Consider the following 26,761-nt stretch of genomic DNA (forward strand, 5'->3'; position numbering starts at 1 on the left):
GGAGAAACATTTATAGTTAAACAATAGACTTTTTCAGAAATATAACCAAATAAAACCTCATCCATAAATATTTTTTAATCGATGAAATGGAGGAAAAATTTGTTGTGTGCAAGCATGTTCGTCTTTGTGTGCTTCTCATAAATGTCTCCATGAGTGAACGTCAGTTCAGAGCTCATACAGCAAAATAATAACAGACTGATGACGGTAGAGAAGTTATGATGATGATAAATAAATGGAGTTAATTGGTCTATTTATTTATCTATTTATTTTACTGCACAAAGAAAGCTGAGATGATGAAGTTTTAATTTCTGCCTGTAGGATGTAGGCAACATTTACTACCTCTGAGGAAAAGAACAAAAGGACCACAGCTTTTATAGGATATATGCTATACATATGTAATATTTGTCATGCGTGCTGATTTTGTTAAAAAAAAAAAAGGAAGCTGTATGTTATTGATGTTATTGTTAGTGGCTTGATATAAGGATAAGAAAGTATGTATCAGGCATTTAAATTAACACATTTATTAGTGACAGCATAGCCTATAATACTGTATATAACATACAGATCATGCCCTAAAACATATTGCAAAATCGTATCTATCAGTACGTGACAAAGCCTCTATGCTGTCAGACATTTGTACTGCTGTACTGATCTTTTTTTACCATCAGGATTGGCGAAATTGTTTAATTTCCGAGTGCGAGTGAAGGCATCATCTCTACAAATTCTGTCACGTGCAGCAGGTTAGACGCGAAAAACTGATTTAACTGTGAGGGAAAACCCATCCAGGTAAAAATAAAACAAATTAAAACCGCAAAATATTTTAAGTACAGATGAAAATGAGCTATTTTAATCAAACTAGTCTTAAAATTAATCTGGCAAAATCCCTCCAGTCACCTCGAGTCATCAGTTGGAGGAATTGTTGACAGTGAACAAGTCAGCTAACGTTAGCGTTGTTTCACTGTTAGCTAGCTTACTACTTAATCAACAAGTCAGCTACCTTTTTGTATTTGTTTTAAACTAATGTCTCACAGAAAAAGGGATTTTAATAGTTTTTGTGCAAGAGGAATTAAAACTCAACTGTTCACTCTCATTGTTTTAATTTCTTCGCCTAATTTTACAGGCTCTGTAATTGTAATGAAAACTGGACTGGATAGAGAATAAGTAATGAATAAACAAAATGGCTGCCCAGACCTACATTGCCATCTCTGAGCTGCATCCCAACTTCTCCCATCCGGTGAGTTCAGGCGATTATCAGCCAGTTACAGCAGTTTTGTCATGTTTTTCTTCTGCAGCAGCGCTTAAAGCAAACCAGGGTCTAATAGCCTGGGGTGATTTTCTGTAATTGTAATTGTGCACCGGTGAAACAGGGTGTGTATCAGGCCTCTTCATTTTGTAAACTGTTGAAATGTGAAAATACAGTCAGCACACTGTTATTGTCCTTGTTATGTATTTTTGTTTCAGAAAGTGGCAGGCATCATCATTGGGAAAACTGATGTCAAAAGCTTTCCTGACAGAAAAAGTGTGTATCTTTTTATATTAGTGCACCTAAGCTGTTGCTTTCAGTGACAAATTTGTCTGACCGCACGGCACCTCCGTGTCTTGTACACCAGCGCCCTCTTCTGGAGAATGGATAGCCTATGTTTGCTCTCTTCTCTAGCTTTTCTCTCCTCTCCTTTTCCATTGAACACTAACTGAACCTATTTGTCTGAAACACAGATATTGGTACAGACAGATTCACTTTTGGCTTCACTGTTAAGGACTCACCTGACTTCTTTATTAATGTGACCGCCTGGGGAAACGATGGCTACATCAACGGGCTCTCCAGCAGCTTCGGCATCGGAGACTGTGGTGAGGAAGCTCTCTTGGCAGAAATATTTGTCAGCGTTTTATGAGACATTTCTTTAATATGATGAAAAACAAGTTATAAAAAAACAGAAAAAACTGTAACAAAAAAATATTTAACCTTAAATCTTAAAAAAAGATCAACTTTCCACAAATCTGTTTCTTTCTTCCAGTGATCATCGAAAACCCTTTAGTTGCCAGCAAGGACCCAGAGAAAGGGGACAGATTCTGTCCCACAACACCAAGGTAATTAACACTTTGAATACAGATGTTACAGAAGAACTGGAGTCATCCCCACCCTGCAGTTATTTATAGTTATTTTATAGCTGAAGGGTAGTGAGGTTAACACAGTGTAATGCTGTATAAAAAGTGAGGCAACAGTTTGTGATGTCGTCTGGAGGACTCGCTGGTTCAAAGGCTTGAATCTGCTGTCTCAGCCTCTACAGGCTGCTGGTGACCGAGGCTCATTCCCAGGTGTGTCTGTGTGCTGACATAGACGCCATCAACAGGCTGCTGCCACTCATCCACCTGCCAGTGAAGGACTCCAGAGATTTCTACTCTCTGGGAGACATTGTGGCCAATGGAGAGAGGCTGAATGGCACAGTGATAAATGTGCTGGCTGCAGTGAAGTCGGTAGGGCGCCTTAAGGTCACAGTCTTTTAGTTTAAATAGTTTTAAAGGAAAAGCACATCTTTGAATGCATTCATGGTTTTATATATCAGTTTAAGCATTTCTAGGAGTTATTTTTTTTTACAGTTTTTAATTAACTTGTTTAGTGTGCCCTCAACTCCAAAAACCTTCCTTATCTACTTTTATTTAAGTTATTAAGTTAGTTATTTCCTACGTTACATGGAGAGAGTGAAACAATGGTGGTAACGACGCCAGTTTGTTTTTCCAGTTGAGAAAATCTAAAAGTCTTAGAACAATGCTGCATTGTGCTGAGAGGATCCTAAAGGAATAGAGCGAGATTTTGAAAGACAAACTTAGAAACACAACAACAAATATCACTCTCGTGTCTGTCTCTTCCGGAAACCGCCAGTGACTTAGCTCATGAAGACTGGAAAATGGGGGGAAAGAGCAGACCTGGAAAAATATCAAAATCCATGTACCAGCATCTCTAAACCTCACTAATTAACATGTTGTAATTTGGTTGTTTAATACTTTAAAAAATGTAAGTGTAAAAACAACAACTACCTCGTGGCTGGGACAAGATGTAGCATGTTAATTATTGAGCTTTAGAGGAGGTGGTCGGCAGACTTTATTGTAACTGAATGCCTCAGAGAGTGTTATCAATCTTCTAATCCAACTCTCAGTAAGAAAGCAAAGAAGTATGTTTCCCAAACTGCTGAACTATTTCTCTAAATCAGGGGTCACCAACCTTTTTGAAACTAAGAGCTACTTCAAGGACACTGAGTAATGCAAAGGGCTACCACTTTGATAATACACTTCTGAAATAACAAAGTTACACAGTGTACCTTTAATTTTATATTATTATTAATGATATTCTATGTGAAGACACTGATCGCATATGATCCATCACAATAGTTATTCAGAATGATTAAACAAGGTAGGAAACAGATACACTTCAATATGCAATATCCAATTGTTTCATTTTCAAATGATCACTTCCACAACATTTTGCAGGAAATCTTTTTCAATTTTTACTAGCCACTAACAGTTTTTATTGGTAGCTTTTGTGACATGTACTGAAGTGTCTCTCCACGTTGTGCCGCTTAGCCGTCGCCACAGTCGCACCGCAAATGAGACACACACAGTTTTCTTTCACGTTAGTAAAAAGAACTCTTCCTCCCATTCACTGTGAAAATGATAAGTTTTCTTCCTTTTTTCTGCCATGTTTTTGTGGGTAGAAAACATGTTCGTCTCCTCATCTTTGCAGCGCTCACAAGCTCATCTCAGCAAAGCTGGTTTGTCATGCGCACTAGACTGACCTCTGACCCATACTACGTCAGAGTTTCTATATTAAACTTTTTTTTATGATATACATTTTTTTTTACGTTTTTATGTATTCGTTTTTAAATGTACATCACTGTAAATGTAATTCAAAAAGAATAGAATAGCTAATTCGTGATTAGGGCTATTTTTAGAACTGGCTTACGGGCGACTGATGTGGATGCTGTGGGCGACCTGGTGCCCATGGGCACCAGGTTGGTGACCCCTGCTCTAAATACTTTACTGGCAACAGTTCCCCTTACTTACCGTGTTTGACTCCTTTCCTTACTGGTCTGTCTTAGTGGACAACAATGTATCTGCTCTTCTTCTGTGATTGGTTTGATTGATTGTTGAACTAGAATGCAAAATAGTGGTGCCAGCACTTTGATCCACTAGGACTGACAAGGACTGTAGCTGTGGAGGAAATACTCAAAGTCATGGTACAGCTTTGTTGATGTTTGGCTGAGAAGAAGAATATGTCTTAAAGTTGTCTATCAGAGTGTTTTAGGGTGGATGTTTGCTTTGAGAGCATGTGCACTGAGGGCCATCAGTTTGTTTTTTGATACTTGCATGTTCAACTGGTTCTTAAGAAATAATTTTAATCCTGCTGGGCCAACAGTTGTGATTTGCAATCAGATAAATGTCGGCCGTTGATGGTTCCATCTGGTAATGAAATTTTTTGGGATCTCACTGATTTGTGAGAGGTGATTTTCAAACAGCGAACATGAGGAAAAATTGATAAACTCATTGACAAACCAAAATGCGTTTTCCATCTTCCTCACACACTGATTGCACTAGAATCTGGTTTTTCAGCTGTCTTTTCTCCACTGTAATCTCAACTGTGGTGGAAAATAGGTTGTTAAAGTTTCCTGAGCTTCATAACAACATTAACAAGAAGGGAAGGGTGGTTAAAAAGCGGTCCGATGCAACATTTTAAAGGCCAGTCATGGAAAAGTCCTAGAACCTGTCATCAAGGCCGGGGTGGGAGGCCTGATAAGCATGAAGTGGGACGTTTTTGACAATGAGTGTGGCTGAAAATCAAGCTTATCAGACTTTCTAAATTTACTTAATCCATATCTCATCCATTGCCTAAAAGACTACACTGTGTCTGCTTTGTCTGAGTGGGCACATGCTGCTCTGCTTGTTGTTTGCCTTTAACATAGCGACTTACCATAACGGCCCCAAAGACATGCCTTTGAGTTCAGAGAGGGGCCAGACAGGGGCTACACTTAATGTCGCTGCATTTCTTACAGGGAGGGACGATGTTGTGATAGGAACTTCAGATGATTGTGTTTACGTTTGGCAGATTGGAGAGATGAAGCACTTCACCACTTCAGACAGACGCAAAGGGCAGAGGCTGGAAGTGAAGCTCTTTGATGACTCCGTCTCTTCCTTCCCCCTCGTCTGGTGCGTCATGCTCGTTTATTAATTTGGAAAATGAATGCAGATTTATTACTTGTGTCGCTTCCGTGCCATATTCCATCTCACTGTCCCCTTGGATCACTGCCGTGTATCTTTGGGTTACCGCAAAAATTTACTCTGGTGACACGAAGCCTTCGATTAACCTGCATGTGTGTTTGATTTCCACTCTCCCCTGAGCAACTCCCTGACCTCTGTTTCACTCGCAGCTGGGACAGAGAAGCCATTCAGCTCATGCAAACTTTGATACCGAAGGAGACGGGTAGGTTAACAGCTGCTGCTCACTCTCAGCCGCAAAATGAATCTTTATTTAACTGTTGTTCCCGCCTGTCACGTCCCATTAACATACTGCACTGAAGAGAAACATGGACGTGGATATCTGAGCCCTAACTGTGTGTTTATGTTTAAGATAACTCACTGTTGTTTTAACTTTCATTCTTCATTCAAAGTGCTCTTCATAGCCGACGCGAAGATTAGCTTTGACAGCTTTCGCAACGGCATGGCGGCAACCGTTAACTCGAAAACCATTATCACTGTCAACCCTGGTAAGATATCACAGCAGCATGCACAGAAACATAAGACCTGACATAAATATCTATTGTGCAATTGATCACAATGAAATGAAGTGCCATTCTGGGAAACCAACCAATCCCCCATGTGCTGTGTAAGAAAAAAAAAACACCCTCTTCCTGCTGTGAAGCAGAGTGTTGCGAGTGTGTTGTTGTAAATCATTTGCTCTCAGACACCAGAGAGGCCAGCCTGCTGTTCAGCTACGCTAAAGAACTGTCTGAGTCTGGTGCTCTGGATCAAGATGAGAAGCCAGAGGATGTGGCTGGTAGGTCACAGCGAAGAATTCCCCTCAATCTGATACTGTTTTTTACAGTCAGCTCTTACTTCTATTTCTGTCTTCCTCTTTAAAATGTCCTCCCGGGTCATAATGTTAATAGACAGCTCTCTGTGTGCTGTAATCGCACTCCATGATACAGGTAACTCTCTAAAAGTTCTGAAAAGTTCTGGCCGCAGTATGGCTGATATCATATATTTTGTACTTTAAAGGGATAAGTCTTGTGATGTTTTTCTTACTTTAATCAAATCCCACGAAAAGACCAAAACTAATAATGAAAGGATCTCACTGACAGCTGCTGCCTGCGTCGCTGAGCCACAGTGTTAGCTGATTTTCAGTCAATGATCATGGCCGAAAATAGTCCCCGACAAACACGATTTACTTCTGTTAAAGTAACGCTTCTTAAAAACAACAGTGAAGAAATTGCTGATCCTTTTTAAAACTTAAACTACGTAATTTTTAAAGCTTTACATCATAGTACGACCAAATGGGGCTTGGGACTGACCGCAATTTGTCTCATGAGCCATTCAACATGTGGAAGTATTGACAGATGGATGAACACACTGTTTGCATTGGCCTTTTTATTGGATTTGTCAACAATAAAAGAAGGAAATATAATCACCACCCTGTCACTTAATTTGTCCTGATGTAACATTAAATTATCAGATGACAAGTGCAGCCTGTGTTGCTGCCTGTTCTGCAAAGACTGCAGACCTGATCGCGGGGCTGCCTTTGTCTCTGCAGTGGACTCCATCAGTGACGTGTACACAGTGAGCCAGCTGAAGCAGAAGGCCCAGGAGAACCCAGAGGCTTTCTTTGGCATCACGTACAGCTTCATCTCCAAGCTCGACCTCGACTCGTCTGTTTCAAAAGTCATCAGGACACGGTGGTGAGTTCACACAAGCGCAGAGAGTGGATGCATCGTTAGATTAGACGTCAATCGTTTGAACGTGCAGAATAAAATAGATTAATAAACATTTCCTTCATCAGTCTGTTTTCGTTCGTGTCTCAGCTGCAGGTGTAAGTTTCAGGCGACGGGGGACCTGCAGAGCTGCACCAACCAGTTGTGTCCAGGGAGGGATCAGGCCTTTTCAGCGTCTACAGGCTTTGACCTGCTGGTGGACTTCACAGACCATACCGGCACCCTGCAGGCCTGCGCCCTCAGGAGCCCAGTGGCAGAAAAAGCACTCGGCTGCACGGTCAGTGCCACTTCACACATGGACGATTATTCAGCCTCAGGCCTGCATGTTGTAACCCCTGTGACTAGGGATTAGAAAATATAAGAGAAGAGAGGTACAGACCGGTACATGTTAAAACTAATATGAAGAACACTACGCTGCTATATTATATTCCTGTTTCCAAATGAGATGTCCTGGAGAGTACTGAAACTCTGCAGGTCTGGAATATCATGTAGGATTTTATTTTTTTCACTTCTAATTCAAATAAACTCTTGTTGCAGTTCTAGCACATGAAAGTTTTAACATCTGTGCTTTTTCATTTCGTGTGTTTGCAGACGGAGGAGTTTACCAGCTTGACTGATGACCAGCGGACTGCAATGAAGTGGAAGTTCCTTTTGGAGAGATGCAAAATATATGTGAAGGTACATTAGCTATAGCTATATATATTTGATTCTGTGCTATGTGGATTAGCTATTAAAGCATATCATATGTTTAAAGAGTCTCACATGTTGTAGATACTTCCCTCCACTAAAGTGAGGAGTGGGATCAGGGCGGTGGTCCTGGCCTGCTCACTGGCTGACCCAGGAGAGGTGAAACAGCACATGTGTGCCCTGCTGCAGCGGCTGTGATCACAGCACACGCTGTGCTTTACCTGCTGTGTTGCACTGTTCTGACTGACATGTTAAAAAGAGTCATTTACAAATGTGGGCTTTGTGTTCTGTTTTTATTTATGTATTTATTTAACTTAATTATTTAAATAAAAAGAACATCCTGTTTGACTTTTTAAATCTGTTAAAAAACTAACGTATGAGTTTAAAAACAGTTATATGTCAATATGTTATGTGTCAAGTGTCTCAATCAACCTTCATTGTTCTTGAATTGGTATTTGATGAAGATTTGAAAACACCGCAACTGACTAATTAAAGTTTACTGTTGTTGCATGTTCCTGTGTAAGTTGCCTCAATTATTACTTCAATCATAACATTTTTCTTTTTTTTTTTCCAAACAACATCCATATCAGAGTGTACTTTTCGTTGGTGCTACATTAGTATTGATAGACTGCATTTCATTAAGAAACTGGATATTTTTGCTGTGGTGTAATTTACATTTACTCAGGTACTGTATCTACTGTCAATACAACTTTGAGGTCCTTGTGGTAAATTCATGCTACTTTTACTTCTAATCCAGTACATTGCAGAGGCAAATATTGCACTTCTTACTACATTTAATTGGTAACTTTAGTTACTGGTTACTTTGCAGATCCGATTAATAATGCAAAACATAAGCAACAAATAAATTATGATGTATTCTTATAGGTTCAGATAAGACTTTAATGAACCCCTGACTGAAATTCACAAGCTATCTGCAGTGTATAAAGTAATTACAATTAGCTCCATCATTGCCAACTGCAGCATTGAAGTGATGTACTGTATACATGAATGCATCAATAATTCTAATCCAATGATATACATTAGTCTGCAATTTGTGGTACCCGGCTGCGGTCCACTTGTCCTGCTATTTAGAAGTCAGCCAGTAGATGGCGGCAAAGCGCTGATTCTTAAAGCGGAACTCTTGAATCATCGCCGTATGTTGCTAAGGGACACGTTACGGAGACGTACTGATTTGTCGTCAACACGAACAACTTAAGGTAATCAATGTTTGTCAGATTTGTGCTTTTTTGTGGTCAAAGTTGTCATAAATATTGTCCTACAGTGAAATATCGTTATAGTCACAGTGTGTTGGCTTTTGAATTAGAGACGTTAGCGAATTGTCTGAATTGCAAGGCCCTTTAACATAGCTAGGCTGCTTTGCTAACGTTAGCCAGTGCCTTCCAAGTTGTATATTTAATTTCCACAGTGTGACAATAAGCTACGTTACTGTTTAAAGTGAATTTTACCGACAGTCAGAAAACAGCAGCAGCTGACCGTCTCCTGTGTTTCCACGCAGTGTCATACATGCCTGTCTCCGAGCACTGACAGTCAGCAGTGAAGCATGAATGTGAACCAGGGGACGGTGGGCAGCGACCCGGTCATTCTGGCCACGGCTGGATACGACCACACTGTCCGTTTCTGGCAGGCCCACAGCGGGATCTGCACCAGGACAGTCCAGCACCAGGACTCTGTATCCTTACTCTGATTAACAGAGTTTGCAGTGTGATAGCAGAGTCTACAAACACAGAAACATGTCTGACCTTATGTTGATTTTTGTCTTTGGAGCTGCTTCATAATTTGTCTATTAAAATGACAATAACAATAACTTTAATTATGTAGCACGTATATGAACAAGGTTACAAAGTGCTTCACAAATTATGTCAGAATAAAACAAAGACTAAGAGAATAAAAAAGGAAAATAAAAGAAAGTTTATCTAAGCTTTGCTGTAAAAAAAAAAAAATGTTATAAGCAATGATTTTAAAACTGGTGACGAGCTGAATCTCTGCAGGCAAGGAATTGCAGGGTTCCTAATGGCAAAAGCCTGGTCGCCCTTAGTCACCAGCCTTGACCTAGGAACTACTAGCAAGGTAGGTTAGAGGGTCTTAGTTTACATCTTGGAGTATAGGGAGTCAGTAGCTCTGTAATATAACTGTATATCGAGCCTTTAAGTTATTAAAATAATCTTAAAATCAATCCTGAATTTAACCAGAAGCCAATGAAGGAAGGCAAGAATTTGGGTGACATGGGACCTATAATTGGTTTTGTTAAGTTATGCCATGTAGATGGTGTCATCAGAACAGGGTGACCTTCTGCTTTTAGTGTTTTAAGTTGACAAATTGTATCCGAGCTGTAAAATACAGACAAACAAAACAATCCACTTCCTCAACATTTGCTTCCAGCAAGTAAATTCACTCGAGGTCACACCTGACAGGAGTATGATCGCAGCTGCAGGTTGGTTAAGAATTTTTACCAAACCCTCTCCTCATTTCTTATGTTAGTGTCATGCATCCTGCACAGCCTGCATTGCATAATTCAATTCACAGCCGCTAATTTTCACTGTGGTTTCAGGTTATCAGCACATCCGCATGTACGACCTGAACTCTAACAACCCCAACCCTGTGATCAACTACGACGGCGTTAGCAAGAACATCACATCTGTGGGCTTCCATGAAGATGGACGCTGGATGTACACGGGAGGAGAAGATTGTATGGCTCGCATATGGGACCTCAGGTACTTTCAGTTAAACTCACTATGCTCACTAAACACATCCACTCTAAATCTGGCAAATCTTAACTTTGATCCGTCCTCCCAGGTCAAGAAATCTGCAGTGTCAGAGGATATTCCAGGTCAATGCTCCAATCAACTGTGTATGCCTGCATCCCAACCAGGTGAGACATTGCAAACTGAGTCATGAGTTGGCAGTGATACTATTGTTTACATGTTATTTTAGTAGTCTCAGTGATAGCAAATCAAGTAGAGTATGTTCTTACTGCCCGGACAAGTATGTGAACAGTCGGTGTTGTTTGTTTTTCAGGCAGAGCTGATTGTTGGAGACCAGAGTGGAGTGATTCATATCTGGGATCTGAAGACTGACCACAATGAACAGCTGATCCCTGAGCCGGAGGTCTCGGTCAACTCAGTTCACATTGACCCAGATGCCAGTTACATGGCAGCGGTCAACAGCTCGGTCAGTCCCCAAACATTCTCAAAAGGGTCCTTCTTATTCATGCGTTAAGTTATAATAACAGCCTCTTCCTGTCCTTTTGTCGTCCTTCAACAGGGGAACTGTTATGTGTGGAACCTCGCTGGAGGCATCGGAGATGAGGTGACTCAGCTCATTCCCAAGACCAAGATCCCTGCACACAAACGCTACTCCCTCCGCTGCAAGTTCAGCCCTGATTCCACGTGAGTTCCCCTCTCCTCTGCACACTTTAAGACTTTCTCTGTCGGTTAACTCTTGAGTAACAGCTAATGATAATGCAGCTAGAAATGGCTTGACTTTAATTGTTTGTTGCCATCTTTGCCTTATGCAATACTTTAGTGAAATGCTGCAGGAGTAAAATTGTGAAACTAACTTGGCATTCTGGGATTTAACAAGAAAGTTAGTTTCCTGCTGTGATGTTGTTGCTGATCATACTGAGTTCTTCTGTTGCTCATCTTCAGTCTGCTGGCCACCTGCTCAGCAGACCAGACCTGTAAGATCTGGAGGACGTCCAATTTCTCGCTGATGACGGAGCTGAGCATCAAGAGCAACAATCCCGGAGAGACATCAAGAGGCTGGATGTGGGACTGTGCTTTCTCTGGAGACTCCCAATATATTGTCACAGGTTAGTACATGAACAAACATTGCAAATTGGCTATCACTGCAATGCATTGTCAGTATACTGACATCGAAGCCATTCTGTCGTGACTCGCCTTCAGACATAAACACAAGGATCCCACGCTCCTAAAAGGAGATATTGAATTAGACTTTTATTTTGGACTGAAAGTGTGTGGGAACAATTCTCAAGTTTCAGGTTATAAATTATGTATAATCTGAAAAATCAAATGTTAACAAGAAATGGTAAAATGAGCAGGCTGATGCTGCTTGTTGTCGCTGTGACTCGAAAACAACAGATTGCAAAGAAGTTGCCTTAAACTTGCTTTAGATGAAGATGCTCATGAGCAGGAGCAGGTGTGGAACAGTTTGTAAAAGTTTTCTCAATTGAGATGGGTTTTTTTTTTCTTAAACACATTTAGTCACAGATTAAGTGACGTTAGCCTTTTAGAGAGGAGCAGGTAAAGGTTTCAGGTTCTGACTCTTGTTCCCATCCGACAGCCTCCTCGGACAACCTGGCCCGCCTGTGGTGCGTGGAGACCGGGGAGATCAAGAGGGAATACAGCGGCCACCAGAAGGCCGTGGTGTGTCTGGCCTTCAATGACAGTGTGCTGGGCTGAGGCAGACAGTCTGTGCAGAGTTGGAACAAGGACAGGAAAAGCAGTGGACTCTTTGGAAGAAGTGCAGTTGGCATTAATGGGAGTTATTTAAAGTGGTCCCAGAGACGATCATCTGGAGACTCATGTTTGAACGTTACGATGAATCTCAGCTGTGTTTCAAGATGTCTACAGTGCTCCTCCTTGCCGGGTGCCTGTAAGTATTCAGCATCACAGCAAGGCCGGAATTTATACAGTAAAAATCCAAGTTAAAGGAAAGTCGTGTGGGAGAACATCTGTACCAACAGTTTAGAAACTGGTTGAAGATCAAGATGCACGATTATATTAATCAGGTTCCCTCTATGTTTTTAACTTTCTCACTCTTTACGCAACAGGAGATCCTTTTCAGCTCTGTTTTTATAGTGCTCTGTATTTATTGTTATAAAAGGACCACATTGTTCTCATGCATGATGTATGTAATTCACTGGATTCTCTGTATTCACAGTTATGTTGTACTGTTCTTGATGATCACATGTGTTTTAGGCGTGGAGAGAAAATGATGTACAGAAAGTGATTCCACAGTAAACACGACATTCACAGAAGACCTTACAGTCCTCAAGTCCTCTCCTGTTTTTTTTTTTCCAATGTTTTTTTCAGTCAAATGAAGAAAAGCTGGCCAAAAAAATACACAACAGTCTTTTATTAGACAGAAAACACTCTCATTCAACAGGAACGGTTACACATAATTACACTGCAGCAGTGGGTTACAGGATAGACGATCAGAGGCACATACAAAAAACGGGATCTTTCCTCTGTAATCTCTGAAGTGTGCCACCAGAGACGGTATTACGCATGAAGAGAGTGACGACGGGGCTTTGGCGATAACGTGACAGCCTGTCTCCATCTCTTCTCTCTCGGAAGGATGGAAATGGACTGGGAGGGTTGGCTGCTTCACTGGTTTACTGGCGGCTGTATGGCACAAAGGAAACAGTCAAAGCTGGCTTTTGTTCTTTTTTTTTCGTTTTTTTCTGTCTTGTAGAGGGAGCTAAAAAGACAACTTTGTTTCCCTGATCTTTTGCTGGGAGACGAGGAGGAGAATGCACAGTCACTCTGGTAGGTAGTAGAAGCACACGGACACGCAGATGTTGCTGGGGAAGCAGATGTCGATGCAGAAGTAGACCAGCCTCTGTTTGCCCGGGCCTGAGAACAACACAGAGACCACAGTGAGAAAATCCTCAAACAGGCCATCACAGCGGAGACCGAGCAGCAATTACTGTTACTGTGGGACTGTAGAGACCATGAAGGATGGAATAACATCCCACCTTCCTACATTCAGAATATAATCCCTTACTTCTGCAAACATTACCTATATTTCACACTGCTAGCAACTTGCATGAATGATAAGGTAATAAATCAATTAATTAGTCACAAATCTGAAACCATTTAGGCACAATTGACCATGTTAAATCAGCCCAATCATCGAAGCTGCTTCTGTACGGGGGCAGTTTGTCCCCAGCAACACATGTAGACTGTACAGTGAATATAATGTTTTTTTCAGCCTGTCATTCGCTGCATCAATGTAAAGGTCACGGGGCATCATAGCTTAGGTTTCAGTTGACTAAATTTAAAGCCTCCCTCTGCACACTGTCTGTGGGAGCTGCTGTGTGCTATGACCAGGCATCCTCTGCTAATGTTTAATGTGCCATTTGACACTTACATCCAAGATGTCAGCACACAGTGAAAATAAAACCATACGGTAGATCAGAATAATGTCTGTTCCATCATTAAATCTGTGTTAATTGATTTGTTGAACGGCAGGACATAATCAATGAATAATTTTAGTGCCAGACAAGGGAATACTGATCAGATGAGCTGATAATTGAAACCATCTTTGCAGCCTGACTGGTTTTGACATTGAGCAAAGGATTACTTACTTCTCTCTGGGCAGGGGGCATCCTGCTACTCCAGTGAGACCATTTCAGAAATCAGCAGCTCAGTGAAAACCACATCAGTTTAACTTGTTGGACCAGGATTTAAAGATATAGCTGGCATCATTCTGTGTATTTCTTGTTGCCAGCAAATGCCACGAAAAGACCAAAAGCAACAATGTGGCAGTCTGTGTCTGAACTGTGTCTACCATGTCTTCAGCCCGAAGCACATTCGTTTGTGCTGAAGACATAAAATCTTTAAAAACTAGTCAGAAATACATAGGATGGATTGTATTAATGTTATGATTTGTCTTTAGGGCTTAAGGCGCCTTGTTTAAGGCTAAGGCCAATGAAACAGCTGGGCACTGTAGCCGTTAACAAACAACAGTCAGCAAGGAGTAAATAGTGCATTTGTTGGGAACTATTTTGGGTGGTGGATGAATACACATTTGGCTCTCTCGAAGTATTTAACAGTGTGATAGTGTCTTTGGGATTGAGTCCAAATAAACTACAGTGTCTGTTCATGATTACATGTCTAATAGTGTTACTCACTGGCGTGTTTTTAATAGTTTGTGGACAACAATGGACTTCTGTGGCACAGAGACAGCTACTTTATAAACAGGGTGGTGAACAGGTTTGATCCCCCCTCGCCTTTTTTTTTTTTTAACATGACATTTGATGTGAATGTCTGGCTGTCCTCACCCTCTGCCCTCTTGGTCCAGTGGACGGAGCTGTCCTGACACAGACCCTGAATGGGCTCCTCCAGCGTGGACACGTCCACCTGACCGGCCGCCAGCACTCCCAGGAACTCCGTCCGCCTCTGGGTCCCGTTCCCAGACAGCTGGAACTGACTCTGCTGAGGACAGTGTCGCAATATCTCACAGGGAGTCCCCAACAGACCGAGACTTTTGTTTCATTTAATAAGTGTGAGAGATCATATTCAGCTCAACGGTGACAAAGTAAAATGAATAACTGGGACTCAAAGCGGGAAGATATGAAGAAGACTGAAACTCAAGCTGCTATTAGCCTCATATCTTTGCCGATGAGGTCAACAGGGCTGCACATTTGCGCCCTTATTCGTCACAAAGGCTGTGTGTAATTGCAGCACTTACACCTCTGATTGGCTCTGATAGTGAGCCACTTAAAGTGCTGTTATGCTCAAGTGGGTCACGTAACAACCAGTTTTCCAACCAAGAGGGTCATTGTGCTGCAGAGCAGAGGGACGAACACAGCTGCTCTCCATCCATACGGGGCCTGTCCCTCCTTTTGTAGATTAAATGGCCCCAATCAGCAGCTAGGTTTGAGTACTGAGGAGCTGCATGAGATACGTGACACCGGCAGACAGGACCACAAAAACACCCCGAGACTCTGCTTTTGATGCGTGGAATGGGCTATTGTGCAAAAAAAGAGAAAAAGATGATAAGAAGGAGAAACTGGACCCCATCATAGTTTACCTGCAGGGTCTCTGGCCTCTATTTAAACCACAGCTTTCAAATACTCATATTGTCAAAATCACAATTGAAAATCAAGATAGAACACGGGCGTCGATATCAGAGGTCCAGGTACTGGCCACAAAGCAGACACATACATGCACACACAGGCCCTCCCCTGACCAGCCAATGCACCGGGCCATATCTTAATTCAACAGAGGAGTCTTAAAAGCCAAAGAGCCCTCACACAGAGTGACCATTGTGCCCGCTCCGGTGCTCGGGCTCGCTGCCGCGGCCTCCTGTAAGAGGATCCCGGGCAAAGCAGAGGGGGCCTGGAGGGATCAGATGTGCTGAGGAATTCAGCCGTGGAGGCAAGAGAGGGAGGCTATACTTGATCTTCGAGGATCTGCGCAGAGCAGCCGGGAAGTCATGCAAAACCCATGAAACCCAGCAGGCCCCGGCTCAGCGGCGCGTTTGGGGTAAAGCTATGAGTCGCGGGCAGGAATGCCAGTTCACACATTAGAGTGGGCGACTTTAGAAACGCCTGGCAGAGCGTAAAAGGGCAACCACAACTTTCTTTTTCTTTCGTTTGCCCTTTGGTGGCTTTTTCCACGTTGAGCTTTGTGGTCTCACATATCCTGAGTGCAGCGAGGGAGACCCTATTATGTAACACGACGGCTCGGTTCTCACGTGTTGAAGCGCCGCTGCCCGTTACCTTGTGCTCTGACTGGTGGAGGAGGGAGCGCACGTTGTCGTAGTCAGACTCCTCCATCTTTCGCAGGAAGCAGCTCTCCTGGTCCACAGGTTTGTAACATATCAAACCCTGCAACACAACAGCACACCATCAGACCTGTTTCCCATCGCGGTCTGCAGACCTTCTTGCTTTTTGTCAGTCAGGCACACTTAAACCATAAAACATAACAATCTCATGCATATCACCCGGACGTACATGTTTGATATCAAAGAGCACAGTTGATGTCTGATTTGCTGGTGAGGTCACAGAAAAGGTCACCAGGTCGTTCTGCGGGTCCACGACGGCCGACTGGTTGATCAGAACTCCAGCCTGATCTGGAACTGTGATCCGGACAATCTGTGCGGACTAACAAAAACAGACGGGTCAGAAATACTCACTGGGACAACACTCAGGGGCTGTTCTGGACCGTCGCATATACCTGAGAGTGAGGCTGCCACAGCCCCAGGTGGCCCGTCAAGCCGAGGGCAACGATGACCAGGAGCAGAGAGGCCGACAGGCTGACCCAGAATGCCTTGTGCGGGAAGTGGGACTGGGAGGATGCAGCAGAGCCCCCATCCTGAGAGACGTTTCCACACACAAGCAGCAGTAACAAGCTATTTCAACAATACTTGACATCTTAGTATGGGACACAAACACAGGCCTCCAGCTGACTTCATGTGAACTCTGACTGGCTGCTCAGAAATTGTGCTTAAAGCAGATCTCTAAGTCACATCCTATCATGCAACAGGTTGCTGGTCTGAAGGGTAACAAAAGTGCCTGAATTTGCATGTAAGCAAAAATCAGAAGTTTTCTGCTTTAACCTGTTTGCCAGATTTAAATGCACATATTTCCTCAGTCAGTAGTTGCTGTTCTGCTAAATCTGCTTACCGTGCACTGTGCTTCCTCCAAACGGCCGTCTGAATGTTTCCAACACCTCACCATCCTGTGTCCCTTGACGGCTCCTCACTCGGTCTGCTCCCTTCTCGTAGCTATCGGCATGGAGCTGTGGTCATGTCCAGCGCTGACTGAGACTCGGTACACCTGGCCAGCTTCTCTTTGTCCCTGCAGACCTCCTTCCCCCCTCCTCTCCTCCTCCTCCTCCACCTCCTCCTTTGCCCTCACCGTTTCCCTCCCAAAACAGTCACCCACTTCACACAAAACCCTGCATCTCGCCAAACTCCATTTTCCACTTTTTGTCTTCCTGCAATTTCTCCCTTTTTTTGTCTTCCCTGTCTTATATGACTTAATATGCCTCTCTAACATCATCCATCTTTCCTCTGCCCCCACCCCCCCCTCACTCAAACATACACTTACACGAGAGGAATTGGCCACCCTCCCCAGGCCAGACAATGGACAAAGGGGTGAGGCAGACGCAGCTTGGAAAGCCTCTCTCATCAGGTGAGAGGTGATACGAGGTTCTGGCTGTAGCGGCATCCAGCCGTTGACAACCCAAGGTGACTTTAAGCACAGGACTTAGAGGGAAGTTTACTGTGTTCACTTTAAAACTTGAAGCCACAGAGAGCAGACAGCGATTTAGTCAAGATAATTTGCATTTTATTAAGAATTTGAGCATTTTGTTCAGTGACTCTGGGAGTCGGGGACAAGTCACAAAAAACAGATGGTAAAAGGATCGGATGTATTCCAGTCTGTTAATCACTGTTTCACTAATGACACAAAAACAGGGTATCATTGCACCGTCCCGTGAGGGTAACTGTGTTAGTGCTTTCTGCTGAGGTGTGAAAACATAAAAAACAGACAGCTCAAGTCAGACCAGTTCCGTGCCATGTAGCTCTGCTCTGTGGATGCTTTTCGAAGACTTTGGAACAGAGCTGTGAACCTGAACACACATATATGATCAAACTGTTGGCACACATTTTGTGTGCTCACTTCCCTCTTTCAGTTTGACTTATAGTTGCTTAAGTGGAGATTGCATCACAGACAGGGTGACACTCACCATCCTACAAAAGGAACACACACTCTACTCCTTGAGTTTCTTTAGCGATTAAATGACATTGAAACAATACTGAAATCATTGTTGTTACGTGATTAATAATAAAACATCAGTACCATGAGGTACTGCAGGTATTAATAATGGTTTAGTCTAATAATAATAATTATAATAATAATATAATAATAACAGTCTTTGCCTCCTCTGTCACAGAGCAGCTGGCTGCTTGGTTGTGACCTTGTAACAGAGATGATCTGAATTATATTAATGTGAATGAAAAATATTCCCTTTTAGAAGACAAAGGTGCCTGGCATGTGGCAGGTGAGCCAAATTCCTCAGGTTTACAGCTGCAAGGCTGACAGGTACTGCAGTTTCATCCCTGCAGAGCCGGAAGAAGGTCTGCAATGCTCTCCACGTAATAGTCCGGCACCATCCCCTGCCTCTCCGCGCAGCCACTCTTCTGATGGGCCTCCACGTCCGCCACAGTGCTGACCCCCGTGAGGGTGAGGAGGGTCTTCAGGCCGCAGTTGGAGCCCAGCATGATGTCTGTGTCGAGGCGGTCGCCCACCATCAGGCAGCGGCCGGGCTCCACGCCGAACTGGGAGGCCACGCAGTCGAACATGAAGTGGTTGGGCTTGCCCACCGTCTGGGCCTGGTGCTGCGCCGCTGTCTCGACGGCCTGCAGCAGGCAGCCTGTACCTGAGGAGGAGACCCAGAGACCCTTTTATTTCTTTACCCTGCAGATCGCAATTATTTTAGTATTTTTCATGTTTTGTAGAGGAAAGCAATCCACTTAGACACACATCTGAGTTCTTTAGGAGCTTTAAATTTCTTAAAACTATGTGCATTAAGTGAATTAGGTTGGGAGACCACTGCATCCTGAAGCTCTAAACAGAAATTCTAAATTCCCACAGGCTTTGAACACTCCTTAGGTAGGTATGTGCCAAAATTCTTCTATGATTTTCCTGATTTCTATGCAGGTTTAAGTGTATGAGGGTGTATGATTATATCAGTAATAAGGCTCAGCTCTCTGGCCCTGCCTCCGTCCTGTCCTCAACACATCAGTGCACAAGATTACCATTCAAATGAATGATTCCCTTGTATTCCATGACCTGATGAATTCAAAACTATCTTTGCACAGCATGTGCATATCAGTTTATCTGCTGTGCATGATTGTGCATGAGTGTGCAGCGAATACCCCTACCTGGCACAGCCTTGCCCCCCTCTAGGGGCAGCCTGGTGTCCCTGTTGGTTCCCACGAACAGACAGTCCTGCTGGATCAGGTACTGCAAGGCTCTGTTCAGCTTCATGTAACTGAAGTGTTGATCGAAGCCGACCACCACCGCCTTCACCTCGGGATCCAGAGGCACGCTGGCCCAGTCGCTCTGCTTCCCGGAGATGTGGTCAGCTCCCACCCCGGTCTGCTGGATCCCCACCGCCTCCAGCTCTTGCCTCATCGCGTCGCTCCCGATCAGGTACACTTTGCCCTCCAGCTTGCAGACCGTCTTCAGGTACACGGCGGCGCAGTACGCGGTCCCGAACACCTCGTCTTCTTTCACGTTGAAGCCCAGCGTGGACATTTTGTCGGCGTACATCTTCCTCGTCTTGCTGCTGTTGTTGGTGAGGAAGAAGACTTTCTTCCCGTTTTCCTTGAGCAGGTTTATGACCTGGGGAGCGCCGGGGATGGCCTGGTCCCCCCGCCAAATGACCCCGTCGCAGTCAAACAGGACGCTGTCCACCGAGTCCAGCACTTGTTTCACCAGCGCCCCGCTGAGCCGAGTACATTTGGACCCAGACATCACGGAAGACTTAAACTGAGCCGTTGGGTTTAAAAACGAACACCGACTATGCGTACGTGCTGTTAGTGCACGCTGCTTTCCCACTGACCAAAGTCACGGACGTCAGCTAAGGCTGTCATAAAGTTAGGCAGTAGCTTACTGGATGTAAAAACGTCCCTTCACCCTCGTGGCAAACAACGACCGGTTCAGGAAACCGGTTTGGTTTAATAAATGCAGTGTTGAAATTCAGCGGATAGAAAGCCTGACCTTTATCTGAGTGTTGCATCAATTCTGCGGTTACTTCCGCACCGGCTTAAAGTGACAGGAACCACACACGAAGAAGTCCAGCCCTACTTCCGGTTAGGCTGTAAACACGTCAACAAAATGTACACCTTTCAGAAAACACATGAGCGAATCAGAGCACAACATGTTGATATGTTTTCTGTAACACCGCTGTGCTTAAAAAGTTGTTTTATTTCGTGACTGTTTTTCATCCAAAGGCGTACTGTATTGTCCAAATAATATGTGAATGCTAAAGCAAAGTTCTAGTTTTGCCTCTGGGCTGTCCAGCTGTGTATGTTCTACATAGAACAAATTAATTCTAATTAACATCAGTGTACGGCTCCCCTTGCTGGCCTCATTGATCTTATCTTAAAATTTACCCATGCCCAATACAAAACTATGTATATCATGTTCAGAAGCTGAGGCCTAATGCCATTATTATGTATTGAAGAAATTACAAGTGAAAAATAGAGGTTTGCTCCAGCTTCGGAAATGTTCATGCTTTAATTGATGGCAGGCAAAGGATAAAAAGGGATTTCATACCGTGTCCTAAGCTTCCAGCGATAACATTTAATTAGCAGACAATGATTTAATCCAACGAGGATTACTTTTGTGTTTGCTGACAATCTTGTCAAAGCTTTGAGGGGGGTAGACAGGACAGCCCATAAAGAAATGGCTTACATAAACTTTATTTCTTCAGTCAGCAGTAAATCTTAAGGACAGTAAACGCCAGGGGTGGTACAGTGAATGCAGCATAACAATACAGGAAGCAGTGTCTTTTTTCAGTTGTCTTTTTTCTGAACAGGGTGTGGAGGGAAGAAAATCTCTCCCAGGTTTCGGAGTAGCCCCCTGCTGTAGTAGTGTCTTTTAGAGTGGTCTGGCGCTGTCAGGTGGTCTGCCGTTGCAGTTGGGTGGCAGTGCTGACAGACGTAACCTCGACTTTTGTACCACTCATTGGCGGTCTGGTTGACAAGAGCCAGGTAGGAATGGAACAGGGCATAACCCGCCAGCAGAAAGAAGACAAAGACCAAAAATCCCAGCATGAAGACGATTCGAGGGAAAGTCAGGAATAGATGCTGGTGGGACAGAGGAGGAAAAAGAAAATTATTTGACTTCAACATAAGATATTCCACTGGAAAAAAAACATGGCTGCAGTAATATGCAGTATGCCAGCAGTTCTGAGTCTCACCTGTACAACAAACAGAGGCCCTGCTGGCTGCTGCTGGCCATATTCATCTATATAACTGGCCGTCAGAAGGCCTGACCGCAATACAGCATGAAGCAGCATGTCTGCTGTTAGTAAGGCGATGTCGCCTGCCATGGCGCACACGCTGACGAGGTAAAGCAGGAAGTAGCGCGTGTTCTGAGCACCAATGCAGTTGTTCACCCAGACACAGTGGTGATCAAAACGCTGGACACACCTGTTGCAGACCCCTGAAACACAGTGTTTCCAGTGAGCAATGCGCCAAGCAATGACGGGAACAATATTTATTTTATTATCAAACCCAAAGCGAGCAGGGAGCTGGTACAACAGGTGTGTATAACATAGTACTCACTGCAGTGTTTGGAGCGAGCTGGTTTGACAAGCTGGCAGGTTGGACAGGAGACTCCCGGGTGAAACAGCCTCCTGTCATACGGATAGATGTGCAGCTGGCCAGCGACTTTCTTCTTCGTCACCGTGCCTACCAGAGTCGAGAGGAGGGAGTGTAATAACACAAAACACATACTCCAACCATCATATGATAAGGAGAGGTTTTTAAATGTATCCTGTCCAGAATTAATTTGTAAGTGATTTTCTCTGGAATTACCTGCTTTACTTTCAACTGACTGTAGTTCTACTAGGATATTCTTAAGTCCTTTTTCTGCACACCCACAATCTACAAGGGCCATATAACCAGCAGCAAGGTAGACCAGCATCACTCTTTAAGACTAAACTGAATGAATCTTGAGTGATCCTTGTAAGGAAATTAAATGTAACAGGAGTAAGCATGTAAACAACAGAATTAAAAAAAAAAAATCAAGCACACAAACCTAATACAAAGTAAAGCGAAATACGAAAAGACAGATGATCTAAGTTGAGTTTGGTGCCAAGAACAAAACAAAGACAGTAGAAATGAGCACAGTAGCTGTGTCTGGCATTCCCAAGACATGGACTCATATGAGGATACATTTGCCTGTTTTACTGTATTAGCCTGTCCCTTGACTACCAGACTCCCCCAGAACACTGTTTCACCCTCCAGGTGACAAAATGAAATTCCAATGTGCATGGGTGATATATGATCACCACCATCTCTAGTTATTGCAGTACTATAAGACTGTCTAGCATGTTGGGAAGAGAGGTTACATATCTGTTCTAACATTGCAGCCAACAACAATGTATGTTTAAATATATTTCAGATAGATTCACCTGGATCCCTCTTGATGCAGAGGTAGAAGAAGAAGGTCTTGATGGCCAACAGGATGTAAGGTACCGACAGGCTGGTCAGGGTGGTGTCCATGTCCCTGCAGAAGCCAAACACCTCATAGCTGAACTCTGCATACACAGCAACCTCGAGCAAGATATGCAGATAGATGAACATGTTGTTCCTGCAAGTAGAAGCAAAAGACTGAGGGCAAACATAGAGGATTATAACAGTCTGACACAAAAAAGAAAAGCTAAAATACAACATTAGACCATATAAAGATACAGATTTACAGCATATTATGACTTTACTTATGGCTTTAACACGATAATTACACACCTTTGGTGAAACAGTCTGTGCAAGGTCCACTGTGACAACTTCTGGAGCCATTTTGGAGTAAATGGTGCAACTACCTGTGAAGAGAATTGTGAATATGTTGTGTTTGTATGGTCATAAATCAGTCTAACAGCGCCGCACAGTGTCGGTTGGTGGAATTACAGCCAAAATGCTTATTTTCTTACCTTTACTACAGAGTTGAAGAGGATACTAAAGGGGGTTTGCTGCTGGCCTGAGTATTTGCAGACTAGGACTATACATGTCAGCACCACTACGACGTAGATAGCAAACAGAGTGAGGAAATCCATGTTTCACCTGGCAGCTTGAGAGACACAAAACAACAGGTGTTTATGGTCCAAACTCACAACGAACAGGTAGCAAACTCAACACGAAGCCATACTATTGTTAACGTTGCTATTAACTCTTTTCTATTCATTCTGCTTAAAGATTCTGAAGACTTCTGAATGAAATAATGTAGTGCGTGTCGTCTAAAACGACTCAAATGAAGTTTACGTTAGCATGCTAACGTGCGTCAGCGCCCAACGTTAGCAAACCTGCACATCTATTCCCGCTTTCTTTCCTCGCTAAAGCCATTTAATCATTAATTTCTTCCTTACCTTGTAACCCGGCTCACATGTAGCTGCCTTTGAATGTTTTATGTCACGTCAACATCGTTCGTTTGGCTGGCGCTGAAGCCACCAGCTTCACTTTTGGTCCATGAACATGCTCCGCAAACAATGCTACTTCCTTAGCATCGATGTAGCTAAGTTCCAAGCTAACAGCTGATGGGTTCTTGCTAACATGCGGAGGCTGACACAGCAGCAGGGAGGTGGGGCAAAAGGTTTGTCAGCATCCAGCTGTATGTTGGTATATATATGTTCTTTGTCTAAATATTAATAGTTACACACATAATGTTAACAAAATACACACTTGCACAATCCTGGATCCCGTTTGAAATATTACAAATAACTGAGGAAAAGAGTAGAAAACTCCACTCAAACTGTTTTCAAAGTTTTCATAATGAAGTCACACATGTCATTTTGGAGTGTCTTGAACACTTGAGGTCTTTTTCCACAGTGTATATCCTTTCAACTATAACCATCACACATTCACCTTCACAGGCTTTAAAAGTGTCAAGTCTCCTATGGGTTTATCAGAAATGTGCCTTGTTTCCAAGCTTTCACCTGGTTACAGGACGTCAGTTTATTACATGCAAAGAACACATAACTTGCTCCAAGTCAAAGCAAATCAAATCACTTTAGAAGAGTGGACTATTTCCCATGTTTTGCCTCTAGTGCCCACATAAATAACTTACTTGCAGTTACTTAGTATTGTTTTCTGTCTTTCGCTGCCATCAAGTGCTCCACACAATGCCACGAGGCATCACAAGACACCTGTTGGATCTGGTTGCCGACATGGCCCGGCACTCATATTACGGCTCACAGTGCTGGAGAGGGGAGCATTACTCGGGAGCTCTGCACACACATCTATGGATGCTGCTTAAAAAGGTACGAAACATCTGTGTAAGTTATGTGGATGGTCACAATGCGTTGAGTGTATTTTCAGCTGCAGTGTTTCTCAATACTTGTCACCTCCTTTATGACAAACGAAGTGCAAGTTTTGCTTGTCATGAAGTTAAATTATCTCAGGTCCCTTGTTTTTTAATACAAAAGCATGTGTAAAGCATAATGTATATATGCTCAAACGTATAAGTGATTTATTTGAATAAGAGTTTATTACAGTGTTATTAACTGAGTGAAATTGCTGAAATGTCTGTTTTCTGTCCACCATTGTGTCACACACGAGTAAGCGTCTTGGCTGTAGTGTAAGAGGAGAGTTTGATTGAAGTGAGCAGTGTCTGTTTGGCGATACAGCCATTGGTGTTTAATTATTCAGTTGGCCACAGGACTGCCTGTTCCTTATTGGGTGCGTTGCCACTAATGACAGTTTACACTCCAGTAACCTGCAGGCTTCCTCACTACTTTCTCTTCAGCTGTAATGAATTCTCATTTAAATTTGCTGACTGAAACATGTTAACTGCTGTTATTGATAAACCCACTACTGACTAGACATCATGTAATCTCATATTCAAGGGTAGAAGTTATATATTAGATTTAATCCTTTTAGTGTAAGTGAGAAGCTTTGTGCACTCTAAGTCTGCACTAATTTTCAATAAAAAAAATCTTGTGGGAACTCAACCCTCTCAGCTCTTTGCAATCATAAAAATCATTGTTAACAATGTACTCTTTTTTGACTTGTATTTCTGTAAATTTCTAATGGCCCTGCGTACTTATTCTCGCTGATTTGAGACCTTCACTGTGATTGAAGTGAAAAAAAACATCAGGGAGATGTCAATCAAATTAAATCTGCACAGTAAAAACACCTGTATGGGTGTACAATGGCCCTTTTAACGCTGTCATAACCAGTTTTCCCTCTCCTACCTCAGTTTTGGTCTCTACCAACCCCTGAGAAATAAATGTGGGCTTTTAGCCGCTAAATGCTAAACTGTGTTCAGCAGCTCTTTGCTAATTTTGCTGTTTGTTGCCCGGCAGTGCGTAATCATAGCAGCTGCTTGGTGTCACTGGAAGAAAGGGTTAATGAGAACATTGAGAGTGAACCAAAACAGTAATGTGTGAATGAGCGAAACAATGATGATGATGCACTAACAATGCTACAATGCTACAAATGTGGTGAAAATTCTCTGTGGGGTTGTCAGTGACCCGTTTCACATTACTCATAGTCATTGGATCCATTGTTTTTATGGATCAAAATATTGGGTAGTGCAGCTTTAAGTAAAATATTGGTAAGGTTAAAACATTTCTGCTTGAGTAGTACATTGTGACATCACTGCAACAGAACCCAGAGGGAAAAAAAACAATTCCGCAAATCATTTGAACTCGTTCCTCTTCCTGTTATATAATGATTTCACTGTTGTCAGGGCTCTTCTGCCTTGACCCTTTCACTCTTTATTATTAGTCGCGCATAATACTCGTCGTTTATAAGATTAAAGCCAAAAGGATTTGGACATTTTTGAAAAATGTGGGATTAAAAAAGGCTCTCTGGCAGACAGCAACGCACTCTGCTGCTAGCTCAAGAGGAGATGCAACATAGACGACACCAGTTTTCACCAGGGGTTTCTCATTTTCTACAGATTTCATCGAAACAATTTGAAAGATTTCTCTCCAATACAGACTGTATCTTGACACTGCAGTGCTCTGTCACAAATCCTGACTTGTCACCAGATAATAATTGCCCCAGAGTATGCACAATTCCTGTACGCTTCCACTATAGTCAGTGTATGTATTCATTGAAGGAGGGGAGCCTGTGTTCCTTCAGTGTTAATGACAGGGGGTAGGAGGAGAAGATTCAGCTCATAATCCTTCTAATCCTACAGGCTAAAGTCTTAAATTGCCCCTGCTCCTTCTCAATGGACCGAACATTTCGGTGTGCTCACACACACGGAAACACGCACATGGACACACAGAATTCCAGGCAAGCAGACGCTCCAATTAGTACTCATCAAGCTTCCTCGCATCGACGCAGAGTGATTCTGGGCCAGGAGCGGTCCCTCAGAGAGCCACCTAGCCGAGAGAGGAGGAGGAGGAAAAAGACACATTGGTGTATTTATAGAAAAATGAGGCCTCACAATACCCTTTTTGGAGAGAGAATTATTAAGGAACCGAGGTGCGCGGGTGCATGCGTCCCAGTTTTCTGATTAACACTGTGCACGCAGGCTGGCCCTGGGATGAATCAGGCATGAGACGCAGGACTAACTCCTTGACACACTCACAGAGAGACTGCACTCACTCTGCGTGCACACTCACCCTTTGCTCATGAGGACACAG

The 26,761-nt window shown here is 43.2% G+C and overlaps 6 protein-coding genes across 7 annotated transcripts in view; 3 read left to right on the forward strand and 3 right to left on the reverse strand.

Moving 5' to 3' along the window:
• The first annotated feature begins 1,177 nt into the window (after positions 1 to 1,177).
• Positions 1,178 to 7,862, forward strand: meiob (meiosis specific with OB-fold). The gene is made up of 13 exons (XM_041963205.1): positions 1,178 to 1,234; positions 1,462 to 1,519; positions 1,717 to 1,848; positions 2,016 to 2,088; positions 2,280 to 2,475; positions 5,099 to 5,199; positions 5,421 to 5,473; positions 5,661 to 5,756; positions 5,954 to 6,046; positions 6,800 to 6,944; positions 7,068 to 7,254; positions 7,569 to 7,655; positions 7,749 to 7,862. Exons 1-13 carry the CDS (start codon positions 1,178 to 1,180, stop codon positions 7,860 to 7,862), a joined length of 1,392 nt encoding a protein of 463 aa, XP_041819139.1.
• Positions 7,863 to 8,830: 968 nt separating this feature from the next.
• On the forward strand, positions 8,831 to 12,676 carry mlst8 (MTOR associated protein, LST8 homolog (S. cerevisiae)). Its single transcript, XM_041962963.1, has 9 exons — positions 8,831 to 8,881; positions 9,181 to 9,354; positions 10,065 to 10,116; positions 10,234 to 10,396; positions 10,479 to 10,554; positions 10,701 to 10,853; positions 10,947 to 11,071; positions 11,330 to 11,493; positions 11,985 to 12,676. Exons 2-9 carry the CDS (start codon positions 9,226 to 9,228, stop codon positions 12,101 to 12,103), a joined length of 981 nt encoding a protein of 326 aa, XP_041818897.1. The 5' UTR covers positions 8,831 to 8,881; positions 9,181 to 9,225; the 3' UTR covers positions 12,104 to 12,676.
• Positions 12,677 to 13,110: 434 nt separating this feature from the next.
• On the reverse strand, positions 13,111 to 17,183 carry bricd5 (BRICHOS domain containing 5). The gene is made up of 6 exons (XM_041963378.1): positions 17,059 to 17,183; positions 16,610 to 16,747; positions 16,387 to 16,536; positions 16,153 to 16,260; positions 14,710 to 14,860; positions 13,111 to 13,279 (listed from the first exon to the last, which is right to left on the reverse strand). The coding sequence occupies exons 1-6, from the start codon at positions 17,110 to 17,112 to the stop codon at positions 13,185 to 13,187; spliced, it is 696 nt and encodes a 231-aa protein (XP_041819312.1). The 5' UTR covers positions 17,113 to 17,183; the 3' UTR covers positions 13,111 to 13,184.
• A 525-nt stretch (positions 17,184 to 17,708) lies between these two features.
• On the reverse strand, positions 17,709 to 20,193 carry LOC121624982 (phosphoglycolate phosphatase). The gene is made up of 2 exons (XM_041962979.1): positions 19,323 to 20,193; positions 17,709 to 18,817 (listed from the first exon to the last, which is right to left on the reverse strand). Exons 1-2 carry the CDS (start codon positions 19,915 to 19,917, stop codon positions 18,492 to 18,494), a joined length of 921 nt encoding a protein of 306 aa, XP_041818913.1. The 5' UTR covers positions 19,918 to 20,193; the 3' UTR covers positions 17,709 to 18,491.
• A 187-nt stretch (positions 20,194 to 20,380) lies between these two features.
• On the reverse strand, positions 20,381 to 23,673 carry zdhhc4 (zinc finger DHHC-type palmitoyltransferase 4). Of its 2 annotated transcripts, none has more exons than XM_041962854.1 (7): positions 23,534 to 23,673; positions 23,102 to 23,238; positions 22,920 to 22,993; positions 22,586 to 22,680; positions 21,735 to 21,860; positions 21,368 to 21,612; positions 20,381 to 21,254 (listed from the first exon to the last, which is right to left on the reverse strand). In XM_041962854.1, exons 2-7 carry the CDS (start codon positions 23,222 to 23,224, stop codon positions 20,961 to 20,963), a joined length of 957 nt encoding a protein of 318 aa, XP_041818788.1. In that variant the 5' UTR covers positions 23,225 to 23,238; positions 23,534 to 23,673; the 3' UTR covers positions 20,381 to 20,960. The 2 variants fall into 2 exon arrangements, with proteins under 2 accessions (XP_041818788.1, XP_041818787.1); XM_041962853.1 differs by having other exon boundaries at positions 20,383 to 21,254; positions 22,586 to 22,764.
• The window catches only part of grid2ipb (glutamate receptor, ionotropic, delta 2 (Grid2) interacting protein, b), a 38,610-nt gene continuing 34,981 nt past the window's right edge, over positions 23,133 to 26,761 (forward strand). Inside the window, exons 1-2 of the mRNA XM_041962855.1 lie at positions 23,133 to 23,290; positions 24,276 to 24,424. The gene's annotated coding sequence lies outside the window, so the exon portion shown is untranslated. The remainder of the gene's footprint in view (positions 23,291 to 24,275; positions 24,425 to 26,761) is intronic.

This window comes from Chelmon rostratus, chromosome 21, assembly GCF_017976325.1.
Source record: "Chelmon rostratus isolate fCheRos1 chromosome 21, fCheRos1.pri, whole genome shotgun sequence".
In the NCBI taxonomy this organism is placed as follows: Eukaryota; Metazoa; Chordata; class Actinopteri; order Chaetodontiformes; family Chaetodontidae; genus Chelmon; species Chelmon rostratus.

Bases quoted from the DNA above. Each gene is read 5' to 3' on its own strand.
- meiob (XM_041963205.1), top strand. From the start codon at position 1,178: ATGGCTGCCCAGACCTACATTGCCATCTCTGAGCTGCATCCCAACTTC. The intron at 5,474-5,660 runs GTAGGTTAACAG...CTTCATTCAAAG, and splicing joins TTTGATACCGAAGGAGACGG to TGCTCTTCATAGCCGACGCG. The intron at 7,656-7,748 runs GTACATTAGCTA...CACATGTTGTAG, and splicing joins GATGCAAAATATATGTGAAG to ATACTTCCCTCCACTAAAGT.
- zdhhc4 (XM_041962853.1), bottom strand. From the start codon at position 23,224: ATGGATTTCCTCACTCTGTTTGCTATCTACGTCGTAGTGGTGCTGACA. The intron at 22,994-23,101 runs GTAAGAAAATAA...TTCTCTTCACAG, and splicing joins TCTTCAACTCTGTAGTAAAG to GTAGTTGCACCATTTACTCC. The intron at 22,765-22,919 runs GTGTGTAATTAT...TTCTACTTGCAG, and splicing joins CACAGACTGTTTCACCAAAG to GAACAACATGTTCATCTATC.
- bricd5 (XM_041963378.1), bottom strand. From the start codon at position 17,112: ATGGTGAGGTGTTGGAAACATTCAGACGGCCGTTTGGAGGAAGCACAG. The intron at 16,537-16,609 runs GTATATGCGACG...TGTTTTTGTTAG, and splicing joins TGTGGCAGCCTCACTCTCAG to TCCGCACAGATTGTCCGGAT. The intron at 14,861-16,152 runs GTAACGGGCAGC...TGTCCTCAGCAG, and splicing joins TCCACCAGTCAGAGCACAAG to AGTCAGTTCCAGCTGTCTGG.
- LOC121624982 (XM_041962979.1), bottom strand. From the start codon at position 19,917: ATGTCTGGGTCCAAATGTACTCGGCTCAGCGGGGCGCTGGTGAAACAA. The intron at 18,818-19,322 runs GTAGGGGTATTC...TCTCCTCCTCAG, and splicing joins GGGGGGCAAGGCTGTGCCAG to GTACAGGCTGCCTGCTGCAG.
- mlst8 (XM_041962963.1), top strand. From the start codon at position 9,226: ATGAATGTGAACCAGGGGACGGTGGGCAGCGACCCGGTCATTCTGGCC. The intron at 10,397-10,478 runs GTACTTTCAGTT...CCGTCCTCCCAG, and splicing joins GCTCGCATATGGGACCTCAG to GTCAAGAAATCTGCAGTGTC. The intron at 10,854-10,946 runs GTCAGTCCCCAA...GTCCTTCAACAG, and splicing joins TGGCAGCGGTCAACAGCTCG to GGGAACTGTTATGTGTGGAA.